Source organism: Xenopus laevis, chromosome 1S (genome assembly GCF_017654675.1).
Source record: "Xenopus laevis strain J_2021 chromosome 1S, Xenopus_laevis_v10.1, whole genome shotgun sequence".
NCBI lineage: Eukaryota > Metazoa > Chordata > Amphibia > Anura > Pipidae > Xenopus > Xenopus laevis.
Genome location: NC_054372.1, coordinates 68023498 through 68050184, shown reverse-complemented (window position 1 = coordinate 68050184; position 26687 = coordinate 68023498). Strand labels below are relative to the sequence as shown.

The window sequence follows — 26687 nt, the reverse complement described above, 5'->3', positions numbered from 1 at the left end:
AAGTTAGCAGTTTTTATAAAAATGTGTTACATTTTTGAAAAATTACCTCAAAGTGTCCAGTCTACAGCATCGTATCTACCACATATCATTATATACCAAGATACAACACCCTAAATATGAAAGCCCAGGGTTCGCTGAACAGTTTGATGCCCAATATGCATAGGTACACCTAAGTATGTGGCGTATAGGGGCCCCAAAACGAAGACACCCCATATGAGTTATCAGTTCTGGAATTCCAAATACTGCAAAATCAGCACATTTACAGCATTTCTCAAGGGGCAAAAGTACAAAAATGCATGTTCACCCCAGAAAACCATATATTTTTGGAAAGTACACATTCTGACGAATCTAATATGGGTATGCATGTCTTTCTACTCCAAAGTACCAAGCCGTAAAGCGCTCCTACATTTGCCAATTTTTATGACATTACCGAAAATCATCTCAATATTGCAACTCTGAAGCATCGTATCTCCCACATATCATTATATACCAAGATAAAACACACTAAATATGAAAGCCCAGGGTTCGCTGAACAGTTTGATGCCCAATATGCATAGGTACACCTAAGTATGTGGCGTATAGGGGCCCCAGAACGAAGACACCCCATATGAGTTATCAGTTCTGGAATTCCAAATACTGCAAAATCAGCACATTTACAGCATTTCTCAAGGGGCAAAAATACAAAAATGCATGTTCACCCCAGAAAACCATATATTTTTGGAAAGTACACATTCTGACGAATCTAATATGGGTATGCATGTGTTTCTACTCCAAAGTACCAAGCCGTAAAGCGTTCCTACATTTGGCAATTTTTATGACATTACCGAATATCATCTCAATATTGCAACTCTGAAGCATCGTATCTCCCACATATCATTATATACCAAGATATAACACACTAAATATGAAAGCCCAGGGTTCGCTGAACAGTTTGATGCCCAATATGCATAGGTACACCTAAGTATGTGGCGTATAGGGGCCCCAGAACGAAGACACCCCATATGAGTTATCAGTTCTGGAATTCCAAATACTGCAAAATCAGCACATTTACAGCATTTCTCAAGGGGCAAAAATACAAAAATGCATGTTCACCCCAGAAAACCATATATTTTTGGAAAGTACACATTCTGACGAATCTAATATGGGTATGCATGTCTTTCTACTCCAAAGTACCAAGCCGTAAAGCGTTCCTACATTTGGCAATTTTTATGACATTACCGAATATCATCTCAATATTGCAACTCTGAAGCATCGTATCTCCCACATATCATTATATACCAAGATAAAACACACTAAATATGAAAGCCCAGGGTTCACTGAACAGTTTGATGCCCAATATGCATAGGTACACCTAAGTATGTGGCGTATAGGGGCCCCAGAACGAAGACACCCCATATGAGTTATCAGTTCTGGAATTCCAAATACTGCAAAATCAGCACATTTACAGCATTTCTCAAGGGGCAAAAATACAAAAATGCATGTTCACCCCAGAAAACCATATATTTTTGGAAAGTACACATTCTGACGAATCTAATATGGGTATGCATGTCTTTCTACTCCAAAGTACCAAGCCGTAAAGCGTTCCTACATTTGGCAATTTTTATGACATTACCGAATATCATCTCAATATTGCAACTCTGAAGCATCGTATCTCCCACATATCATTATATACCAAGATAAAACACACTAAATATGAAAGCCCAGGGTTCACTGAACAGTTTGATGCCCAATATGCATAGGTACACCTAAGTATATGGCGTATCGGGGCCCCAAAACGAAGACACCCCATATGAGTTATCAGTTCTGGAATTCCAAATACTGCAAAATCAGCACATTTACAGCATTTCTCAAGGGGCAAAAGTACAAAAATGCATGTTCACCCCAGAAAACCATATATTTTTGGAAAGTACACATTCTGACGAATCTAATATGGGTATGCATGTCTTTCTACTCCAAAGTACCAAGCCGTAAAGCGCTCCTACATTTGCCAATTTTTATGACATTACCGAAAATCATCTCAATATTGCAACTCTGAAGCATCGTATCTTCCACATATCATTATATACCAAGATAAAACACACTAAATATGAAAGCCCAGGGTTCGCTGAACAGTTTGATGCCCAATATGCATAGGTACACCTAAGTATGTGGCGTATCGGGGCCCCAAAACGAAGACACCCCATATGAGTTATCAGTTCTGGAATTCCAAATACTGCAAAATCAGCACATTTACAGCATTTCTCAAGGGGCAAAAATACAAAAATGCATGTTCACCCCAGAAAACCATATATTTTTGGAAAGTACACATTCTGACGAATCTAATATGGGTATGCATGTCTTTCTACTCCAAAGTACCAAGCCGTAAAGCGCTCCTACATTTGCCAATTTTTATGACATTACCGAAAATCATCTCAATATTGCAATTCTGAAGCATCGTATCTCCCACATATCATTATATACCAAGATAAAACACACTAAATATGAAAGCCCAGGGTTCGCTGAACAGTTTGATGCCCAATATGCATAGGTACACCTAAGTATGTGGCGTATAGGGGCCCCAGAACGAAGACACCCCATATGAGTTATCAGTTCTGGAATTCCAAATACTGCAAAATCAGCACATTTACAGCATTTCTCAAGGGGCAAAAATACAAAAATGCATGTTCACCCCAGAAAACCATATATTTTTGGAAAGTACACATTCTGACGAATCTAATATGGGTATGCATGTCTTTCTACTCCAAAGTACCAAGCCGTAAAGCGCTCCTACATTTGCCAATTTTTATGACATTACCGAAAATCATCTCAATATTGCAATTCTGAAGCATCGTATCTCCCACATATCATTATATACCAAGATAAAACACACTAAATATGAAAGCCCAGGGTTCGCTGAACAGTTTGATGCCCAATATGCATAGGTACACCTAAGTATGTAGCGTATAGGGGTCCCAGAACGAAGACAGTTCTGTAATTCCAAATACTGCAAAATCAGCACATTTACAGCATTTTATGAGGGGCAAAAGTACAAAAATGCATGTTCACCCCAGAAAACCATATACTTTTGGAAAGTACACATTCTGACGAATCTAAAATGGGTATGCATGTCTTTCTACTCCAAATTACCAAGCAGCAAAGCTTTCCTACATTTCGCAGTTTTTATGACATTTACAAAAATCTCCTCAATACTCCAACTCTAAAGCATTGTATCTCCTACATATCATTATATACCAAGATAAAACTCCCTAAACTTGAAAGTCTGGGTCCGCTGAACAGTATGATACCCAATATGCATAGGTACACCTAAGTATGTGGCATATAGGGGCCCCAGAAAGAAGACACCCCGTACGAGTTCTGTAATTCCAGATACTGCAAAATCAGCACATATACAGGATTTTGTGACAGGCAAAGGTACAAAAAATTACGTTCACCCCAGAAAACCATATATTTTTGGAAAGTACACATTCTACCGAATAAAAATTTGCTAAAACTGTCTTTCTACTCCAAACGTACATACTGCAAAGCAATGCTAAATGCAGTGGTTTTTATGATATTTCTGAAAATCGCCTAAAAATATTGCAGTTGGTCGCACTTATCCAACCCAATTTCTTACATACAAATGGAAAACACCCTAAATATTGACTTCAAGAGTCTACTGAACAGTTTGATGCCCAATATGCATAGATATACCAAAGCAGAGGGGCACATGCGGACCCCAAATGAAAACAGTGCATAAGAACTTTCTCGGCTGTCAATTCGCCTTCTGTGAACATAGCACACTGACTGCATATAATGTGCTGTAAGACCCCCTAACAGTACAAAAACCCCCCAAAACTATATATTTTTGGAAAGTACACATTCTGTCGAATAAAAATTTGCTAAAACTGTCTTTCTACTCCAAACGTACATACTGCAAAGCAACGTTAAAGGCAGCGGTTTTTATGATATTTCTGAAAATTGCCTAAAAATATTGCAGTTGGTTGCATTTATCTCACCCAATTTCTTACATACAATTAGAAAATACCATAAATATTGACGCCAAGGGTCTACTGAACAGTATGATGCCCAATATGCATAGATATACCAAAGCAGGTGGGCACGTGCGGACCCCAAATGAAAACAGTGCATAAGAATTTTCTCGGCTGTCAATTCGCCTTCTGTGAACATAGCACTCTGACTGCATATAATGTGCTGTAAGACCCCCATACAGTACAAAGACCCCCAAAACAATATATTTTTGGAAAGTACACATCCTGCCAGATAAAAATTTGCTAAAACTGTCTTTCTACTCCAAACGTACATACTGCAAAGCAACGCTAAAGGCAGCGGTTTTTATGATATTTCTGAAAATCGCCTATAAATATTGCAGTTGGTCGCACTTATCTCACCCAATTTCTTACATACAAATGGAAAACACCCTAAATATTGATGTCAAGGGTCTACTGAACAGTATGATGCCCAATATGCATAGATATACCAAAGCAGGTGGGCATGTGCGGACCCCAAATGAAAACAGTGCATAAGAATTTTCTCGGCTGTCAATTCGCCTTCTGTGAACATAGCACACTGACTGCATATAATGTGCTGTAAGACTCCCTAACAGTACAAAGACCCCCCAAAACCATATATTTTTGGAAAGTACACATTGTGCCGAATAAAAATTAGCTAAAACTGTCTTTCTACTCCAAACGTACATACTGCAAAGCAACGCTAAAGGCAGCAGTTTTTATGATATTTCTGAAAATCGCCTAAAAATATTGCAGTTGGTCGCATTTATCTCACCCAATTTCTTACATACAATTAGAAAACACCATAAATATTGACGCCAAGGGTCTACTGAACAGTATGATGCCCAATATGCATAGATATACCAAAGCAGGTGGGCACGTGCGGACCCCAAATGAAAACAGTGCATAAGAATTTTCTCGGCTGTCAATTCGCCTTCTGTGAACATAGCACACTGACTGCATATAATGTGCCGTAAGACCCCCTAACAGTACAAAGACCCCCCAAAACCATATATTTTTGGAAAGTACACATTCTGCCGAATAAAAATTTGCTAAAACTGTCTTTCTACTCCAAACGTACATACTGCAAAGCAACGCTAAAGGCAGCAGTTTTTATGATATTTCTGAAAATCGCCTAAAAATATTGCAGTTGGTCGCATTTATCTCACCCAATTTCTTACATACAATTAGAAAACACCATAAATATTGACGCCAAGGGTCTACTGAACAGTTTGATGCCCATTATGCATAGATATACCAAAGCAGGTGGGCACGTGCGGACCCCAAATGAAAATAGTGCATAAGAATTTTCTCGGCTGTCAATTCGCCTTCTGTGAACATAGCATACTGACTGCATATAATGTGCCGTAAGACCCCCTAACAGTACAAAGACCCCCCAAAACCATATATTTTTGGAAAGTACACATTCTGACGAACACAGAATTGCTAAAAATGTGTTTCTACCCCAAATGATCAAAGTGTAAGCGATGCTAAAAAATGACACAAGGAAAAACAATGCAAGCATAAAACTGCAATAAAAATCACAAAAAATCAAATACAATTAGGAAAATCAACGAAATAACAAAATGACAGCGTGGTTAGTGGTCAGAATGCTTGATCCAGTAGTCACGCTATGAAATCTAACGTTTTTTGGGGAAATAACAAGAGGGAAACTTGAAAATGAAGAGCTAAAAAAAAAAAAAAGTACAAAAAACCCCTATAAGTGTGTGTTTGTGTATGCATGGATTTACAGCTCTAAAAAGTGTATACATTTGTGCATATGTGTATGTGAGTGTGTAAATAAGTGCCAAAGTGTGAAAAATCAAAAAAATCAGAAAAGTCAGAAAAGTAAAAAAAAAAAAAAAAACTACTTTTACTAATATGTGCATTGTGTACATGTAAATGCTTGTAAATGTACTAAATAAGTAAAAAAAAGGGGGCACTTACCGAATCTAGATGAAGGGGGTCCTTTTCAGAGCTGTAGGGTCCAGGATCGATGAGTCAGAGCAGCAGGAAGTGCGTGGGCGGCGCTGGAACACGTGAGGTCCGGGTCCTGCGACAAGGAAGCTGTTGCTGCGTCTGTGTCGCTCCTGGAGAAGGGTGTCGGCGAGGATCGGCGATCTGCTGCAGGTAAGCTCGTTGCCTAGGGGGTTGTGGCGCTGATCGCTCCTCTCTGCACGCTGTTTTTGCTGCGCGTGCAGAGGGAGCGCTGACTTAGTAAAGAACGTAGCTCCTACGTTCTTGGCACTTAAAGCCTTTTTTAAAAGAACGTAGGAGCTACGTTCTTGGCACTTAAAGGGTTAAAGGGGTTGTTCACCTTTGAGATAACTTTTAGTATGATGTAGAGAGTGATATTCTGAGACAATTTGCAAATGGTTTTCATTTTTTATTATTGAATGTTTTGAGTTATTTAGCTTTTTATTCAGCAGTTCTTCAATTTGCATCTTAAGCAATCTGGTAACTAGGGTCCAAATTACCATAGCAACCATGCATTTATTTGAATAAGAGACTGGAATATGAATAGGAGAGTGCCTGAATAGAAGGATCAGTAATAAAAAGTAACAATACAATTGTAGCCTTACAGAGCATTTGTTTTTTAGAAGGGAATCAGCTACGCCCATTTGAAGGCTGCAAAGAGTCAGAAGAAAAAGGCAAATAACTATAAAACTATTAAAAATAAATAATGAAAACCAATTGAAAACCAATTGAAAAGTTGCTTAGAATTGTTTTATAACATAATAAAAGATACCTTAAAGGTGAACCACCCCTTTAAAGAAAAACAGTATAAGGAGGTGTTGTATGTGAGAGATAAAAATGAAACAGATGCACATTAATATGATGACAAGCCCATATTTTTACAATGTTCACACTCTCCAATAATGAATATAAAAAATATTTAATACTTACTCTCTGTCAGCAGGAACGTTGACTTGAGCCACGTCACCACTGTATAAAAAAACAAGGAGTATGAATTAAGTGACAGTTCTGTCAGCCTATGCATTTCAATGGCTGTAAAAGGAAACAGCTCTGGTTACTTCCCTTGGTTCCTGAGACGTGCATCACCAAAAGTGGATTAAAATCTGATCCTCTCTTAAAACAACCTAATCCACTTCTTCACACACACACGTGCACACTCACACATCAACTGGTTTTGTATTACATAATATTTTCTGCTGCATGAATAACTTCAATTAATTTTAAATTTTCTATGCTGCAAAAAATTTTTTGCAGTGCAAAGAAAACACAGGATTCAAGCACATGAATGATTTGATGATGATCCAGTTGTTATTGCAGTTCACAGGACAAGTACAAGTGTTGCAAGCTCTATTTAGCAGGGATCACTTTACCTGTACTGGTCAGACGTTATTATAAATACTTGTTAATAATAATAATAATAATAATAATAATAATAATAATAATGAAAAAAGGAATGAATAAAAGTTAAAATATCCCTTCTGGTTTTTTTTTTCCATTATACAGGAAAGAGTCTAGGCAACAGTTTATTATGCGCACAAAACATACTTTATGTATTTATATTTTTTATGTATTTATATTTTATGTATATTGCTTGCCTTTGTAACTCTCCTAGTATAACAATAAACCAATAGTATTTAATGAAGACCATTACTACTGTTCTGTGTTGATCAATAGAAGCAGTAGGAAGATTTCTCAAATATATACTAAATGGATTTTCTGTGCAGTAAACCATGACCTTGCTTGCTATTTTTTGTGAAATGTACCGTAAATGGAAACAAAGGGCTGCTTATGAACAGGGTACACTTCTTTATAAATTGTTCAGTTGCCGTAAAAACACTTTTTATTTTTAGAAAATATATGTAAAAAATAAATCCTGTTAAACATCTTGATGATCTTTTGTTACAATGTTAAAGCTCACCAATGCCATTCTCATTTACACTAGTCAGACAGAATGCCTAAATGTATACATTAAAATGTTAGCTTTGTGGTTCATTTAGCTCATTTTACAGACGCTGTCTTTTCTCTTTCAGATTACATATACATGTTCATTTCCAGTAGCAGAAATAAGTCCAAGGTCCAAATGCAATATCTCTGGATCCCTCCCCTCTTGTACGTGACAGCACTTACAGTATTTTTCCTCATTCTTTAGCCATGTATTGAAGGATATATGCACATTTCTTAACAGAGTACAGTACTGATAGTATTCAGATATGTACATTTCTTAACAGAGCACATAAAGTAAAATAAATATCTGCCGTAACTATAAGAGTGTCAAGTAAGAAATTCCTTATCATACTAATTAAACACTGGCCACATTTTAGAGCACGCTGTGATCTGGAATGCTAAGGAGAGGGTGATGCCCATTGTGGCAAAGCTGAAAGGTAATAATATACACACACAACATTCCTTACCTGCCACAGAGTCTACACAGATTAGATATGGAAGTATTAAAAGTAAATGTAACCAGTTACTGGATTATAATAATATAACAAATATATTATCCAAAATTACAAATAAAGCTTTACACACATGCTCTTCAGAAATGCAAATGTATGACCAAAGTACAGAACTGCCCACTCACCACTCATTATTTCTTCATGTAAAGCAGTGAATTAAAATGAGAGATTCCCTAGCTGTTGATAGCACAAGGCCCCAGAAGCCAGTGTCACTGGCTCCTCATTCTACAGCACATGAATTAAAAGGGATTGTTATGTGAAGAAAACAAACCTTAGCAACAACCACAAAATTATCCCTGCTATACCTGATCAATGCAACAGATGTAAGAGTTCACAAGCTGACTTTTTCCATATGGTTTGGTCTTGCCCACAGATACATCGGTTCTGGACTGATATTGTTACTTATCTCACACAGCTCATGGTCTTGCCTATAGAACATCATCCAACGGTCCTCCTTCTCAACTATCTCGCGGACACTGTGATCTCACGATCAGAAAGGAATCTCCTTCTCTTTTTGCTTTTTCAGGCTAAAAAGGCCATTGCTATTAAGTGGAAAGAGGAGCAACCGCCTACAATACCCTTTTGGATCAGTCTGGTGGAACAAACCCTGCCCATTCTGGAACAAATTTATGCAGCCAGGGGATGCCCAACTAAATTTACTAACACCTGGTCGCTGTGGATTTTACATAACAACTCCTACTCCAATAGACCTGGAGACTCACACTCCCCCCACATTGACTGGCTTCCACCAGACCCCTGATAGCCGACTGCTCCTCTTTCTTATTTCTTATTACTTATTTGGGTTGAACGGACCGAGGGATGTGCCTCGCGGGTCATGGATCCTTTAGAATGTTTGTCTCCTAGTCTATATGTGCACTTGTGAATGCACGATGGTGAATACACTGCCCATCTATTTATATCTCGCAATCTCCTGTAGCTGCTATTTAGCTCACTGTCTCCCTCCCTCTTTTCATTTCTTTCTTCTTTTCTTTTTCTTCCTTTCTTCTTCTCCTCTCTCCTTATCTCACCTCTTTTCTTATCTCCTTCTCGCTGCTCTCTATATGACCTTTCGACTCTCCCCGGATGCCTCTTTGCATCCTCTTTGTTTTCCCAGGGGTTTAACAAAAAATCTTCCGATGCGTTGCCAATTGCATTATTTGTTTAATATGCTGACTATGCTACTTTGTATGGCTTTGTATTGGACTAATAAATAAATCTTTTAAAAAAAAAACCTTAGCAACAAGTGTTTCACCAACTCTGTACTGAGTGAATGGTCAACAAATTTTTACAGTATACCTCAGTCAAGGCAGGAACTGCTCCTTCAGAAGCCAATAAGATAAACGTCATTCTATAGCTACCTCAAGTACACAGTTCTACATTAGCTACTGTTAATTATCCACTACAGAGGTAATAAAGAGAGGATAGTCATTTAGCAAGGACTGGAAAAACACTAGCTTTCTAACTTTGGGCAGCAAGCCTATGCTCTCCTGCCCTTCTCCATAAAGGTTTCCTGAAAAATCTGACAAAAAAAACAAATAAATATTTTACCTATTATACTTACAAATATACTTGAATAGCCTGACCACAGTTGTAGCAGCATTATAGTTTTTAATCAAATTCCCCAAATACCATAATACTAGTATCGTAACTAGGGATCCACTGGTACAGGTGCAAAAACTGCACCCAAACTCCCTCGCCTGGACATGATTATGATCTCATCTTATCTCAGGGTCTTTTAACATGTGTTTAATGTTTTACAGTCAAACCTCCATTGTATGCTTCAAATGGGTGCATTTACCACATTTTACATCATAATTCTTGTAGTTTCCTTAAAACAAGCGATGTCCTAAATGTTAATATTTGTAATTACGCGGTTTAAAACACCACTCAGACGCATATTTTGTATATAGGGACTCTGGCTTCCTCTGCTACTAGTTGATGATCACCACCAGAGTACCCTATACTTCATGAAATGCAGGCTTAATATGTTGCCGCTAAACCTACTGCATAAGCTTTGCATTTCTAGATAGGGTACAGGGTGGCCAGTGAAACTTTGTGCAGTAGCAGTGATTTAGATTGGAAGTGGGCAACACTTAAGGCAGAGACACACAAGAAGATTCAGGGACAAATCGCCCCTTCTTCGGACGACAAATCTCCCCGAAAAGCCTTCCCGCTGGCTAGAATCTAAATCGCAGCGGGATGGCACTCTAAGCGATTCGTTTTCTGAAGTCGCCTGAAGTTTCCTCGTGAGCCAGTTCGGGGAGAATAGTCACCCGGGTATCTAATTTTCCCTTATCTTCACCCTTAGAAGTAGATAAACATTCCCAGAAACAAAAAACAAAGCAGCCTATACAATTAAAGGCCATTAAGTAAAATAAACAAAGTATACATAACATATTTAGGATTAAGAATTCACCATCCGTTGCACATTATGATCTTAACCACAACAAGTTATTTTTCATTGCACCCACTCTTGGCAAAATACCATGGTATTTTTTTGTCTTTTTTGGGGGTGGAGGTGGGGTTATATCTTGAAGATTTGACTGAGGCTGATGGTGCACAACATTTAAGATCACCGCTCACGTCTGAAGAAGGGCTGCTACAATCAAAATGCCTTTGTCTGCTGGTTGAGGTTTTCCATTCATCTCAAAGGAAAATGTGCAATGCCAAACTGCTTCTGTTAGCAGGTGGCTATAAAGGTTTAAGATTGTGGTAGTCATCTCAGGGAGAATTGTGATGATCTGAGAGATCTAACACTGATCACAACTACGGTACTTACCAAGCATCGTACTGGAAAATGTGCCGACAATGGCAGACCTCCAACTTGTAAGTGCTTTTAGCCGTATGGCAAATGCTTTTTTTCACAAAAAGCTTACCGCCCATTCAGAAGACAATAATATATTGGTAACAAACACTCCTGAGAGAGATAACCATTTATATATTGTTCCGAAATGCTGATGATGATTTAAGTAAAGAGCACAATGTAAAATGTGTACTGGATGTGGGGGGGGGGGGACACTGGAAGTATATGTTTTTGAGGCCGACCTGCAGCAAAAATTTAAGCTTATCCTTACACCTGCATTAAGCTGGAAATGTCATTGGGTCCTGGCATCTTTAAGAAGAAGAATTCAAAATCTAATCCAGTTGTCATAAATATTCTACCTGCAACATGCTCAAGCTTGGCTATCTGGCGACCGGCATAAACAAGCTAAAAGTACTACTGTATTTGACAAACAACACAGTGCAGGATTTTTCTGTATTGCAACAGTTTAACATAGTCTGGCTCAAATGTATATGGTACGTTGGTCAGCTCAGGTAAAGCATAAAAACTCTTTGGCAACTGAAATCAATCTTCAATCAAGTAATCTCTCCCAAATGGGAGATCAATTTGAAATAGTAAAAAAAAAAAGAGCAATACAGCATATTTGAGAAATCAAATCCCAAGGAGACTGATAATACGTACACTTGGTCCTGCATGCTACTGAACACATTTTTCAATAGCAATAAAGCTTGTTTGGTATTAGAAAAAGAAAAAACGAGCTCTAATGCATATTGTTGTATCTATGGAGGCAATGAACAGAGGATCAATTTATCACTAATGCCACACACAATTTCAGCTATTTACACAAGATAATAGGTTGCTTACAAATATGTTTGCATTACACACAGATTAAAGGTTTCTATGAAGCTGTAAAAGTTCCTAATGTTATGATGTAACAGAACAATGGTCTGGCTATTGCAACTTTTACACTGAGCTTTTAAAGGGCAAGTCAACTCCAAAATAGTAATGTGCCTAATAAAAGAAAACAATCCTAAACAACTTTCCAATATACATTAAAAATGTCAGTGCTTTTAATGTTATTTGTAAAAACAGTCAAAAGCAGCATTTGCTTAACTTAGCTGTTAAATTTTAAACAAATATCTTCAGGAGGCCATAGATGTTAAAGGAACAGTTCAATGCAAAAATAAAAACTGGATAAATAGATAGGTTGTGCAAAATAAAAAAAATGTTTCTAATAATAGTTAGGCAAAAATGTAATGTATAAAGGCTGGAGTGATTGCATGTCTAATATAATAGCCAGAATCCAACTTCCTGCTTTTCAGCTCTCTAACATTAAGTTAATCAGCGACTTTAATGGGGGCCACATGGGACATAACTGTCCAGTGAGTTCCCAACTGATCCATAGCATGTAGCTCAGATTCAAAAGCAACAGTTATGGCCCATGTGCCCCTCAAGTCACTGATTGTTTACTGCTTGGTCACCAGGGTAACTAGTCAGAGGGAACCAAGAGAGCTGAAATACAGTAAGTAGTGTTCTGTTTTGTTATGTTACACATCCAGTCACTCCAGCCTTTATACATTACATTTTTGGCTAACTATATTAGAAACATTTTTTTTTATTTTGCACAGCCTATCCATTTACCCAGTTTTTATTTTTATACTAAACAATTCCTATAAGATCTTTTCGTTAACGTAAGACCAAGCTTATTTTGAAACAATCATTTAAATGCACGATTTGTCCATCAACTAAAAAGACCATTTCAAGAGATAAAGTCTAGTTAAAGATGAGAAAACTGTAGGTAGCTGCCTGCTTGGCCCAGCAAACAATTGGACAATAGACAAATTTCACTGTAACAGATGAACATTTTCTGACCGATGTTGGACGAAAAATCGCTAGATGCACGTTCATTCACTGCACACTAACCTGACGATAATTTGACGGATGTGTAGACTCTTATTACTATTATCGGAACCATTAGAATAGATTTGTTTATTAAAATCAGTTACTCTAATCAAGCCTGTTAATTGTGGTACTTTTTTTTTATTTCAATATTTTTTTATTGAGGAAATCGTGCATTACAACATATCCGTCAGTATTGTTACGGTTATCTCACAGACATAGACAGCGATGAAAACATCTCTTTCTCTAACAGTGAAGTGGCTAAATCCAAACTTAATAACATACGTAGCAGGCGACATGATAGCTGAACATGTATCAAGTCCATAGAGTATAAAGGGTAGACACTGCACGTTTTCCTTTTATACATATAATTCAATAAGAGAAAGGAGAACTGTAAAGTACAGAACAGAAGAAAAGAAAAGGAAACAACAAAGAGAGAAAATAAAATACAATTGAAGAAAAAGAAAAGATAAAGTAAAATAAAATAAAGAAAATAAAATTGAATTCCACTGCCTTATGAACATTGACCGTTTTAGTCAAAAACTAGCTTTTCACTATCTTTCTCCCTAAAATCATGGTGACCTCTCCTCAATATACAAGTGCTGATCGATGAAATCCGGTCGGGTGACGGTAGGTGATCCAGGGGTCCCAAACCTTCGCAAATTGTTCCTGCTTGTCTAATGCTATACTCGTCAACTTTTCCATAATGAACACTCAATCTATCCTGGTTTTTACATCAGAAAAAAACAATTTTGGAGTCAGCCAGGCTTTTGCTATCACCTGCTTTGTGGCCGTGAAAAAATGTGTAATTAAGGAGTATTGTGCCCTAGAGATAGCGTCAATTTTTTTGTGTAGGAGAGCATCCTCAGGCCGTTTGAGTAGGTTCACTTGCAATACTGAATAGATCAGGTGGTATACCCGGATCCATAGGCGTTGTGCTCTGGTACAGTGCCAAAATATATGAGCCATTGTTCCAGCCTCGGAACAACCTCTAAAACAATTAGGGTTGGTTTGGGGATTCCATTTAGCTATGCGACTCTGAACCAAGTACCATCTGCTAATAACTTTATATACAGTTTCCTGTGCTAAAACATTGGTGGAAGCACGTTTGGCACTTAGAAAAATTTCCTGCCAGTCTTGATCTTGCAATGTTAACGTCAATTCCATGTTCCACCTTTGTACATATTTTAAAGAGGCTATAGGCTGAGTATTAATGCTTTGATGGTAAATATGACTAAGAGAGCCTTCCATACTTGGCCAATGTAGGCATAACGATTCAAAAAAAGTGTTATGGCTAAAGGAGCATTTTTTCTGCACCGAAGTTAAGTAATGTCGGATTTGATTATATCTATACATTTCCCGATCTGGGATAATATATCTATCTTTTAAAAACGACCAACTTATTATGTTTCCATGTAGTATGAAATGCCGTACATGTGTGAGGTTATTGTCACTCCACCAACTAAACTGTTTTGGTTGTAGCCCAGGCAAGAAAATCGGATTGTTAAATAAAGGTGCCATCGGTTGGTGTTTAGATATCCAATTGGGATTAGCTTTGATTTTGTGCCATATAGATAATGTGCATTTTATTGTTGGAAAAGTCTCTGATCTATGGGAGTGCTTATGTGTCCAAAGAAAATCTCCCAGAAAGTTACATTGACATATAGCTTGTTCCAATACAACCCATTTGGGAGGTCGAAGTAGAACAAACCAGTTCAACATTTGAGCTACCATATAGTATTCACGAAGGTTTGGGACACTCAATCCCCCCATGGTTCTATGCCTATATAGTAGGCTCCGAGCAAGTCGTGGCCTTCTATTATTCCAAATAAACCGGAGACATGCATTTTGCAACCGAGATAACCAGTCTGCTGGTGGTGCTAAAGGAAGGGTGCGAAACAAATAAAGAATCCGAGGTAATATACTAATTTTTATGATATTAACCCTGCCAAACCACGAAACTGAAAAACTTTCCCAGGACTTCAGATCATCCATCAGGTGCTTAATGAAATTTTTATAATTAGTTTCACATAACGTGCCATAAGAATCGGTTAGGTGGATTCCCAAATACTTAATAGATGTTTTCGTCCAGGTGAAATCGAAATTGAGCTTCAACAATTTTATCATACTAGAGGACATATTAAGGGGTAATGCTTCAGATTTTGACACATTAATCTTCAGACCCGAAATCCCGTAAAATTTATCCAGAACATTAAACAAGTTTGGCAAAGAAATCATAGGTTTCGACAAAGTCAATAGCAAATCGTCAGCATATAAACAACATATTTGTTCTTGGTTCTCCACATTTATTCCACTGACATCCTGATTTTGTCGTATCAATGCCGCCAAGTATTCCATTGCCATTACAAATAAAATTGGTGACATTGGGCACCCCTGTCTTGTGCCTCTTTCAATTATAGTGGGGGTAGTAAGAACTCCAAGATGTTTTATTTGAGCCGTGGGGTAATCGTATAGAGCCTGAATATAAGACAGAAAAGTCCCCAGAAACCCATATCGAAGCAGGACATACTTAAGAAAATCCCAGGACAGTGAATCAAAGGCTTTCTCTATATCCAGTGAGAGGAGCACTGCAGGAGTGCCCCTCTCACTGGCCCAAGAGATTAGATCAATTGCCCTGCGCATGTTATCAGAGGGTTGTCTGTTAGGGACAAAGCCGGCCTGATCACTATCAAGGAGATCAGACAGAAACGTGTTAATTCGTTTAGCTAATATTTTCCCAATTAACTTCATATCATGATTCAATAAAGTGATTGGTCTGTGGTTTTCAACTAAATTACTATCCTTATTAGGTTTGGGAATAGCTGTTATAAAAGCTCTAAGAGAATCTGGGACAAACCGGTCTCCTGCTCTTATTGAATTAAATAGATTCACGATATGTGGGTTCAATTCTTTAGTGAAAGCCTTGTAATATGGGCCTGTGAACCCGTCAGGTCCTGGGGCCTTCTGTGCCTTCAACGATTTAATAGCCCATTGTACTTCCTCCGCGGTAATAGCCTCATCCATAAAAGCCTTCTGTTCTAAAGTTAAAGTGGGAAGCCTTATATCTCGGAACAATAAATCTGCTTTACATTTATCAAAATTCGTATAGTGCTTATACAGTTGTGAATAGAAGTCCTGAAATGACTGCTATTTTCTGGGGATTGGCTGTAATGGCCCCTGTTTTAGTTAGAATACTATGTGTAGGGGGAATTGTGGTACTTTTTTGTTATTTGTACGTGTCTACAAAGGTGGGTAATTCTGATTAGCATTAAAGAGAGCTATAATGTTAATAGTAAAACATAACATATTAACATTTAAATCATTAGTTGCAGGGAAGTATGTACTGATAAAAAGTACTTTCTTAGCAAATTGGTTGTCATTTTTAAGAAAAGAGATAATTCCGCTTTATGAAAATACATCGACCTTTAGTGAATATTGGTCTTCATGTTTTTTTCCTCAGTTACAATGAGCAGTTTATCACTTAAGCTCCCCATAGACGCGACGATTCTTCTTGCCGAATGACCGATTTTAGGGAAGCCCGACCGATCCTTCGAAATTATCGTGCGGTTAGTGGGATTCGAATGATCGTACATCTTACGATTTTTCAGCCGACATCTGTCAGGAAATTGATCGGCCAGGTCAAAAAATCTTTGTCGGTCCCAGTGCAATCTATCTATGTTTGCAGGGCCAAGCGGGCAGCTCCCCTTTGTTTTCCTGGCAAATTGATCTTTTTAGTTGATGGTAAATTCGTACGATCGTTCTGAGAAGATCGTGGGCTCACGATCAGGATCTGATCTTTTAAAAATCTCAACATCTATGGCCAGCTTTAGGGTAGAGACACACGGTCAGATTCGGGGAGATTAGTCACCTGGCGACAAATCTCCCCGAACTGCCTTCCTGCCAACTAGAATGAAAAACGCCGGCAGGATGGCACTCAGAATGCTTGTTTTCCTAAGCTGCCTGAAGCTGCCTCACATGGAAACTTCGGAAAACGAAGTGATCAAGTGCCATCCCGCCGGCGATATTTCATTCTAGTCGGCAGGAAGGCAGTTTGGGGAGATTAGCCGCCCCGAAGAAGAGATTTGTCACCAGGCGACTAATCTCCCCAATCTGACCATGTGTCTCTGCCCTTAAGGCAGTTGGTCCTAATATGATTGCTTCACTAAAAGTAGACCCCCTCATTGCTAAATTTGTCTTAACTATAAATTAAATGAAGTGCTTCCAAACATTTTAATGCTTTGTTACTCACCTCACGTAAAAAGGTGACATGGGATGTTCATCATCTTGAGAACTGCAAAACAAAAAAGAATGTATATGTGAACAAATGCCATCAGCTGGTATGCCCAGCCAGTAGAGCTGTAGATTCATTACTGTGGTCTCACAGACAGCCTAAAACAAAACGGTTCTAAGAGGCAAGTTCTAAGAGTGAGAAAAGTAGTTTCTGATTGCCCATCTTGCACACACACATTCTATACATCTACATCTTTTTTTAACACATTTAACTTTTGTATTTGCCTAGATTATATACGGTAGTTTAACAGACAGTGCAACTGTGAAGAAACAGTGAAGAAACAGATAAGAAAGAAGCAAAGCAAAGAATGCCACCTTCTGGTACATAAGAACAAACACTATTTATTCTAGCAGCACTATACCAGCAGAATTACAAGGTGGGACGTAAAGGTGTTCTTAAAATATTTACATTAGAAATATTTGTCTTGTAGCAAATTAAAATTAATTTACTTCTACTTACTGCAGTACTTATTTATTTCTGTTTGCCTGCATGAAGAAGTTGTACACATTGGGGGTCATTAATAAAATTCATGCAGTGCATATTTATGCGCAAATGGTTGCATTGCCCATGCTTTTTTCCTGAAGGCAAAAATATTGCACTGCCGTGCCCATCTTTCCATTTTTTGCGAATTTGCATTGTCCATAAATTTTCGCAAATGGCTCACAAATCAGAAGGACATTTACGTGCGAGGTTGTTGTGCATGAAAATAGCATTGTTAGTAATTTTGCAATTTCAACATCAAAGTTTTTTAAAGTAATAAAAATAGAACACAGTATTGCCCTGCACTGGTAAAATTGCTGAGTTTGCTTTAGATACACTACTATGGTTTATATAAATAAGCTGCTGTGTAGCAATGGGGGCAGCCATTCAAAAGAGAAAAGGCTCTGGTTACACAGGAGATAAGCTGTGTAGGACATAATGGTGTTATCGGTTATCCACTATTTAACCTGTGCCATATAGCCTTTTTTCAATTTCTGCCATTGCTACACAGCAGCTTGTTTATATGAACTATAATAGTGTTTTTGATGCAATCACTGGGCAACATTCATGTAAATAAATGTGAGAATAAACAATGTGTTAAGCATTGAATGCAGATAAAACTGGACACATAGGGACAGACCTACTTTGAACAGCACAAATATCTACTGTGCAGTAAACACGCTCAGGCTTATTATCAAGCAAGGGGTTTCGATCATCATGACTCTCCCAGACAAAAAGCCCAGAAGCACTATTTTTTTATTTTTAGTAACACCTATGTGTCATATTACCAGAGGACATTCTTATTGATTAGGCAACCTGCTTCTCTCCAGAACGTGCTGAGCTACAACCACTGTCTGTAGTTTGACCAGGAAGGCTACATATAACTTATCCATGCCCCAGGCAGGGAAAGCAGTACTTAATATTGGGCAGCAATGTTTAAGACCCACAAATAACATTATATTCAAATGATCATGGTAAAAATCTGTTACACTTTTAATTAATACCATTAGTTGACCTGTTCAAAATGTGTCGGCAAACAAGCTTTTATCTCCACCCCTTCATAGCAATAATGAAACATGTAAAGCATTTTTTTAACTTTCCAAACAGGTCTGCAGGAGAGGAGTTTTGTACGGGTATAGCCCTAAGAGTGCTATATCTGTGACTTTGTCCTGATATTTCACATTATATTTGTACTCTTTGTAAGATGCAATAAGGAGGCACCAGAGAGAAGCATTCACAAGTACTCAACTGCAGTGCTCTTCTGATAATACCACAAGAGGGCCTTTGCACCTGGCTCTTCTGTTATACAAGCCAGCTAGGGAAGGACTGTTTTCTCGAAGCATCTCAAATAAATAAATAATACCAGATTTTAACTAAGGCATAAAGAATGTGTCTGGGGCACAATACTCAGAAAGATCAAAGTAATATCCAACATACAGCCTACAGACCTAACCTAGTAAAACACACAGCGGTTTGTTGGGATATTGTGGCATCTCGTGGGATTAGGGTTGCCACCTTTTCTTGAAAAAAATACCCGCCTTCCTTTAGTTTTGTGGATTTTCCCTATTAAAAACATTGGGACCAAGCTTTATTTTTACCGACCAGGCCAGTTAAATACCGGGTAGGTGGCAACCCTTCCTGGGATCTGTGCATAAGCTGCTCTTAAAGCACCAGGTTGCTTTTATTGAGCAATATCAAGATCTATGCAGTGAATCATAACAAACATGACCTGTTAAACTAATTAATTATAGACAACCCTCAAATTAACAATGAGTTGGAGACATGCATTTGTTTTCCAGGCAAAAACACTGCACTGCCTTTACCAACACTACAGCCCTGAGTGCATATTTTAAGAGACTGTAATGCAGGGCTGCCACAGCTGTGATCTCAATCAGAAATTAGGGATAGTGAAATGAGCATGTAATAATGAGGGTGTAATAAAAAAAGAAATGTTAAAAACAGTTCAAAGATCACATGCTGACAATTTCTGGGGTAAATGTAAAAATCTCATAAATGAATAGGATGAAACTTTAATTATAATAGATTACCTACAATAATGCCTAGAACAACAATACCCCATCCGAGCTATATGATGATAATAATAATAAACGAAAATGACTGGTCCTACTGTTGGGGGTATAATACATAGCATTGTGCAGATATCTAATTTATACCAAAATATTTCCATAACAAACTATGGCGAATATATGCAGGCTCAAAACGGGGGAAGGAAAATGAAAAAAGCATATGAAGACCTGCGTCTGAAATCCTAAATGGAACAGCCAAGCTTCTGTGTATCTGTAACATGTACTTCTATAGCGCCAACATATTCGGCAGCGCTGTACCTTTGAAGAGCCATGAGTTCACAGGCCATTCCAGTGCAGCAGCCAGGCAGAGAACAGAGAGCTCGTGCAGCAGCTCAGCCTGCAGTGACTGTCTTCCACCGAGTTTCAGAGTAGCAGATCGGACACATTTCCTGCAGCCGTACGATGCACGGGATAACTTTCTCTATGTGGCAGCTGCTTATCAGCGGAATTGGGGCTGCGTTCTGTAGCCTTATCCCCGCCCTCTCCTTGGCACACATGCACTCAGACAACAGCAGCTACTAGCTAAGAAGTCAGCCAGCCGAGAGGAATGATACCACGCCCTCCAATCAGGAAACGTGACAACACCTCTGCAGGAGACCACCAATCACGCGCGCTCTATGCCCAGCCTCATGAATGACGACGATCCCAAAAAGGAAATCCTGGGCTGTGTCTGTAACATTCCCAGGGCTCCGTCTCGCACCCTTTCTTACGTAATCTAAACAACAAGCTACGCTAGCGTAAGCGGGTTTGTACGTAGTCACGTCTGCCAGGTACCACAACAGCGCTTCATGTGCCCTGTGTGGATAATGATAGCATTCATCATAATATTCCGTTCCATTTGGGAGTAAAACCAAGTCATTGCAGCCATGTAGAACCAAACAGATCGATATATATAGTGAATAAAGTACCCCCTCTTGTAAAATATAAGGATATTATAAGTTACCGAGGAGTTTCGGCCTCGTGTTTTTATTCAGGCCATGGAACTCCGAGGTAACTTCTAATATCCTCATATTTTACAACTGGGGGTACTTATTATAATACACAAATTTCAGTGAGTCATGTGACAGAAATGATACGATAACTCACTGTTTATAACTGATGACATCAGAATTCACCGTTTATAAGGATATAATTTACAAGATATTCATAGCTTTTGTGTATTATAGGCTAATAGCTGTAATGTTTACACATTCCTCTCTCTTACACAGTTTGTGTTAACAAGCCAGTCTGAAGGTGCATTTCTCTTAAAGATATTATCATCATCATCATCATCATTTATTTATATAGCACTGTCAAGATACGCAGTGCTTTACTGCAGTTATAGCAAACAGGGAATAAATGGTGGATAACAAACAAGGATTACAGAGTACAATAGGGTTAGAAGGACCTAGAGATTAGAGTTTACAAACTAGGGTACAATTGAGACGTTAGGATTACAGCAATGATTAATTAAGGTACATCTGTTTAAAGCCTCTTTAAACAGGTGGGTCTTTAAGGAGCGCTTGAAAGTTTGGAAAGAAGGAGAAAGTCTGACAGCTTGTGGCAGAGAGTTCCACAGGAAAGCAGAAGCCCGAGAGAAGTCTTGTAGACGAGAATGGGCAGAAGTTATCAGAGGAGAAGTGAGGCGAAGATCAGAAGCACAGCGAAGGTTTCGTGAAGAAGTGTATTTGGAGATTAGAGATGAAATATAGGGAGGGGTTTCATTATTAAGGGCCTTGAATGTAAGTGTAAGTAATTTGAATTTGATTCTAGAAGAGATTGGGAGCCAGTGAAGGGACATGCATATGGGAGCAGCTGATGTTGAGCGGCGAGCTAGATGAATGAGTCTAGCGGCCGCGTTTAGAACAGATTGGAGTTGTGAAAGGTGACTTGTTGGAATACCTGTGAGGAGTAAGTTGCAGTAATCAAGGCAGGAGATGATGAGAGACTGAAACAGTGTTTTAGTTGATTCTGAACTGAGATATGGTCGTATTCGAGCAATGTTGCGCAGTTGAACACGGCAAGATTTTGCAAGTGTTTCGATGTGTGGTGAAAAAGACAGATGAGAGTCTAAAATAACTCCTAGGCAGCGTGCCTATGTGGTGGAATGAAAGGTGGTGTTGTTTACGGTGAGTGATATCTGAGGGACAGGAGAAGATCTTGGAGGACATATAATGAGTTCTGTTTTAGAAAGGTTCAGTTTCAGGTGGCGCTGTGACATCCAGGAGGAGACAGCAGAGAGACAGTCTGTGACTTGGGAAAGGACAGAATTAGAAAGATCAGGAGTAGACAAGTAGAGTTGGGTGTCATCAGCATAAAGGTGATACTGAAGTCCAAATGACTGAATAAGTTTTCCTAGTGAAGTTGTATAGAGTGAGAACAGCAGGGGGCCAAGAACAGAGCCTTGAGGAACTCCAACAGAGAGTGGGAAAGTAGTAGAAGTAGAGTTAGAGAAGGAAACTTTAAAGGAATATTATGCTCTTTTTTAATCTTTTTAATGATTCTTCTGTATTATTTTCGCAACTGCTGTGCAAACCATGGGGATGAGGACACGGCACAGCTGAAACATTCACCTCGTCAGGCCACAAGAAGGGGGGGAGCAGAAACCCCAAAGAAGACCTCTGCTGTGTATGCTTTTCAGAAATACAGTATTTTTCCTGTACTTCACATGGCAGTGGGTACTAATGGGTTAACCCCTGATCACATGACATGCAGGAAATAGAATAAATTTGAATCCCAGCCCCACCAATCCATCCTTATTTTCCTGTGCGTGAGCTCATCCCAATACCAGCAGGGTCTCCGGCCTCTGACTGCTGAAGCTCCAGGGTTTAATAAATATATCCTGTGAGGGTCTTATACAGACCATGGCCTTCCGCTGCCCGTACCTCGCAGTAAGCCACATGGTGGTTGAACTCGTGCAGTAAGTCGATGGTTGTATTCCAAATGATTTGAGAAACGAGGACAAGTGCTCTCCTCACGTACGCTCTGTTTATTAGCTTGAAGCACGCTATGTCATTACAATGTGTTTTTAACATCCATAGGCACATTTCTATGCCTCAGAGTGATTTAAATGGTGATCTTCCTTTCCCCCAGTTATGGGAAGTTATAGTTAAGTGCAGGCCTGGACTGGGAGTCAAAATAGGCTCTGCCATTCCAAGTACGCAGAGGCCCAAACAGCCCCCTACCAGCCCAAACAGCCCCCAACCAGCCTACTCTATGGAACCATACAGCAGCCCCTCTGGCATTTGCCAGAACCCACAGATTGCCTGTCCGGGCCTGGTTAAGTGGGTGAGATGCAAGAGGATATCAGAGTGCCTTTGATATATCTGGAGAAATTCAGCTTCTTGGGAGGATCCTGCATTATGTGAATCTCATTGTCTGGTAATACCTTTATACTGTGCATTTTCTTTTCAGCTCATTATTACAATGATGCTTCTTGCCGCTGCTGCACGTAAATATGATGTGCATCAAAACAATGCATCACCTAGTAATGTGGTTTTGATATCTTAAAGGAAACCTGTCACTTTTTTGCTGACAGTAGGACTGTAATTAAAGAGTTATAAATACTCACATACCACCATCTTTTTTTGAATAAATGTGACTAATGCAGTGCTTTCAATTTGTGCACGAGACTCTACCAGTCCGACTTTCTGAAAGTCGGCATGCAAAGCCTCAAGGGAAACACTATAAATCTTGCGAGATTTCACCTCCCACTCGTTTGAATCCTCGGAGCTGCAATCTGTCCCTTCGCATCCCTGTCACTTCTTAACGGAGTATTAGTGAGAAAAGTTGAAAGCTCCGTTACCCCCCTGCATATTGTAATAAATAATGTGGAAAGTAGGGGGTGGGGGGGGGCGAGCACGGAGAAAGGAGATTTTGGAAAAGAATGTGCTTGGAGATAGATTGACATTGTGGATCAAGAAACTTGAAAGGTGAAGGGGCATGGAAGTACATAAGGATAAAGGGGCATTGAGGGGTCATGGAAAGCAGTGTTTTGCATCTAGGCGTGGGACATAAATAATTGTACTTTGAAGGAGGGGGGAATTGTAACATTGTCTTCCATGCTGTTAGCCTTTTGCATTGCTGCATTTCTTACTGAAGTCCTACTCCCCTCTCCATTTTTGGCTATGCTTTTAACCACTGGCAGCACACACTCTAGAGCTGTAACACCTATACTTTTATGCGATAAACGCTAAAAATACAATATATATATATATAGTGGCCCTGAAAAAAAAAGCGATTAGTCACCTTGCAATTTCTTTCCTTTTTGCCTCAAAGGGTTGGTTCACCTTTAAGTTAATTCTGAGTATGTTATAGAATGGCTAGTTCAAAGCAACTTTTCAATTGGTCTTCATTATTTTTTTTTTTTATAGTTTTTGAATTATTTTCAACCTTCTAATTCTTTCCAGCTTTCACGGACCCCATCTAAAAAACAAATGCTCTGTCTACACATTTATTGTTATTGCTACTTTTTATTACCAGTCTTTCTATTCAGGTCCTCTCCTATTCATATTCCAGTCTCTTATTCAAATCAGTGCATGGTTGCTATGATAGTTTGGACCCTAGCAACCAGATTGCTGAAATTGCAAACTGGAGAGCTGCTGGATAAAAAGCAAAATATCTCAAAAATCATAAATAATAAAAAATGAAAACCAACTGCAGGTTGTCTCAGAATATCCATATCTACTTAATACAAAAAGGTGAACAGCCCTTTAAAGGGTATGTTAACCCAAAAAAAAATATTTTTTGCCTTATAAAATAAAATGTACTTCTAACTTTGAAATATACATTTTTCTATGGTTTTCAAATTATTTGTATATGTACTGGATGTCCTTCTCTATTCTCTGCCCTGATGGCTCAGACTGTGGATACAACCAAGACAAGGCAGCTGATTAGGAGAACTGCCTTTGCTGCTGGGGAACTAAGACTTTTGCAACATTGTTTAAAAAGTACCAACCAGGAGTTAAGCAAATACTATAACTTTAAAAGCACTGAACATCTTCAATAAATATAAATTAGAAAGTTGCTTAGAATGATGTTTTCTTTTATTAGGCACATTTTTATGTTGGGGTTGACCTTAAGTTAAAGGGGGCTCATGTATAAACACTTAGCATATTTGCACCTGGGCAGTAACCCATAGCAACTGTGACTGGCTTTTTACAGGCAGCTGCAGGTTGAATGATGAAATCAAACATTTAATTGGTTACTGCCCAGGTGCAGATTTACCCAGTGTTTATAAATGAGCCCCAAGGACTGCACATTCTTAGTAGGTTTTAGCCTTTTGGTAATTTCATAGTTTATGAGATTTTTAGTAGTAACCCACACAATGTGCTGATACAGAAGGTGTTTCAAACAATCCTAATAGAATATCAAGTCCTGGTGTGACATGAGTGGTGCAGAACATGTCTATCACAGAGATGCATGAGATTTGGCAGTTTGGCTCAGCCCACACACAGAAAACAAAGGGGCCCTGTTTCAAGATGGCAGCACCTATGAAACACTTTTTACATGTAGGAAATTTTCTAATCCGTTTCGGATATAGACAAAAACAGCTGACTAAAGGGTTTAACTAAGGAGGGAAAGCTATATATTACTCATGTCTCAAGGTGACAGGTCCTCTTTAAACCTTCTGTAGTTCATCTTTAGCACTATTTGTTGTAGTGCAGCCAATTCAACACAATATGTTGTATATAGTTTCATCATTTATGCTATCATGTTAGCTTAGTTGGTATTCTATAGGCATTTTTACACAATGCTATCTTGTCTAGTACTTTACACTGCATAATCTTACCAAGATATTATTCAGTATAATAATTAACATTATTTATCTGAAGGTTTTAAAAAATCATTCAACAGGTTAAAGTTCCTTTAACTAGCTCATCTACCAGTTTCATTTAACTTGTAAGTATGGAAGGGTTCATCATCCATGCTAGTAATAAGGAGCATCACAATACTTAAGTATTTCGGTTACAGAGTGGTGAGTATGTATTCAACCACAAAAACCTATGGACTGGTTGTTCTCAGTAGGCAATTATGTTGCTATGTACTGTTAGTTCTAGTGTCCTTTTTCTACAGTAAAAGAGACCCAAAGATTACTGCAAGTACTAGCTTGTCTTATCTAGAATTATGCTATTGATTATGTATTATGGTACAGTATAATTATTACTGTGGTATCCTAACCAGGGTAGTATCTCAGCGGTTGTATAACTACTATAGATATGGTGTTGCAGGTACTGTATTTCCCTCCTTAATATGTATACTGCTTTGGTATGTCCCTTTAGTACCCACTGCCATGTGAAGTACAGAAAAAAGGAAAATCAAATCATACTTACCGAGATTTTCATTTCCTGTACTGAAGCATGGCAGTGGGAATACGTTTCCCGGTCCTAGTGGGGAGAGCTCTCTTGTTACAGCAAAATAAGGATGGATTGGTGGGCTGGGATTCAAATTGATTCTATTTATGCGTGTCACGTGACCAGGGGTTAACCCATTAGTACCCACTGCCATGCTTCAGTACAGGAAATGAAAAGATTTGCCTGTTTTTAGACAAAGTAATTGTATCCATAACATCTCTCATGTCTTCCGTATTTTAATTCCGGTTTACACACCTTTAAAACTAATTTATTTTATTTTTTCTTAAGTATTTTACTTATTTTTACTTTATTGGGTCAAACTTTTTTTTTATATTCTAAATCTAAAGCTTTTAGTTCTTCAATATTTGCCCTACAC

General features: G+C 38.5%; 1 protein-coding gene across 7 annotated transcripts in view; it reads right to left on the bottom strand.

Annotated features, from left to right (window-relative positions):
* The window catches only part of fam13a.S (family with sequence similarity 13 member A S homeolog), a 58320-nt gene extending 31965 nt beyond the window's left edge, over window positions 1–26355 (bottom strand). The window contains exons 1-4 of one of the 7 annotated variants that reach the window (XM_041579691.1): window positions 20238–20564; window positions 17371–17412; window positions 6915–6953; window positions 5955–6196 (exon numbers count right to left, since the gene is read on the bottom strand). Coding sequence is in view for 6 of the 7 variants with exons in the window: in XM_041579686.1 (XP_041435620.1) it covers window positions 6915–6953; window positions 17371–17412; window positions 20238–20266 (110 nt within the window). In the remaining variant the exon portion in view is untranslated. Of the gene's footprint in view, window positions 1–5954; window positions 6197–6914; window positions 6954–17370; window positions 17413–20147; window positions 20169–20237; window positions 20569–26290 lie in introns of those variants that run through there. The other 6 variants (XM_041579687.1, XM_041579686.1, XM_041579685.1 and 3 more) reach the window with 6 other exon arrangements.
* Between the last annotated feature and the right edge of the window lie 332 nt (window positions 26356–26687).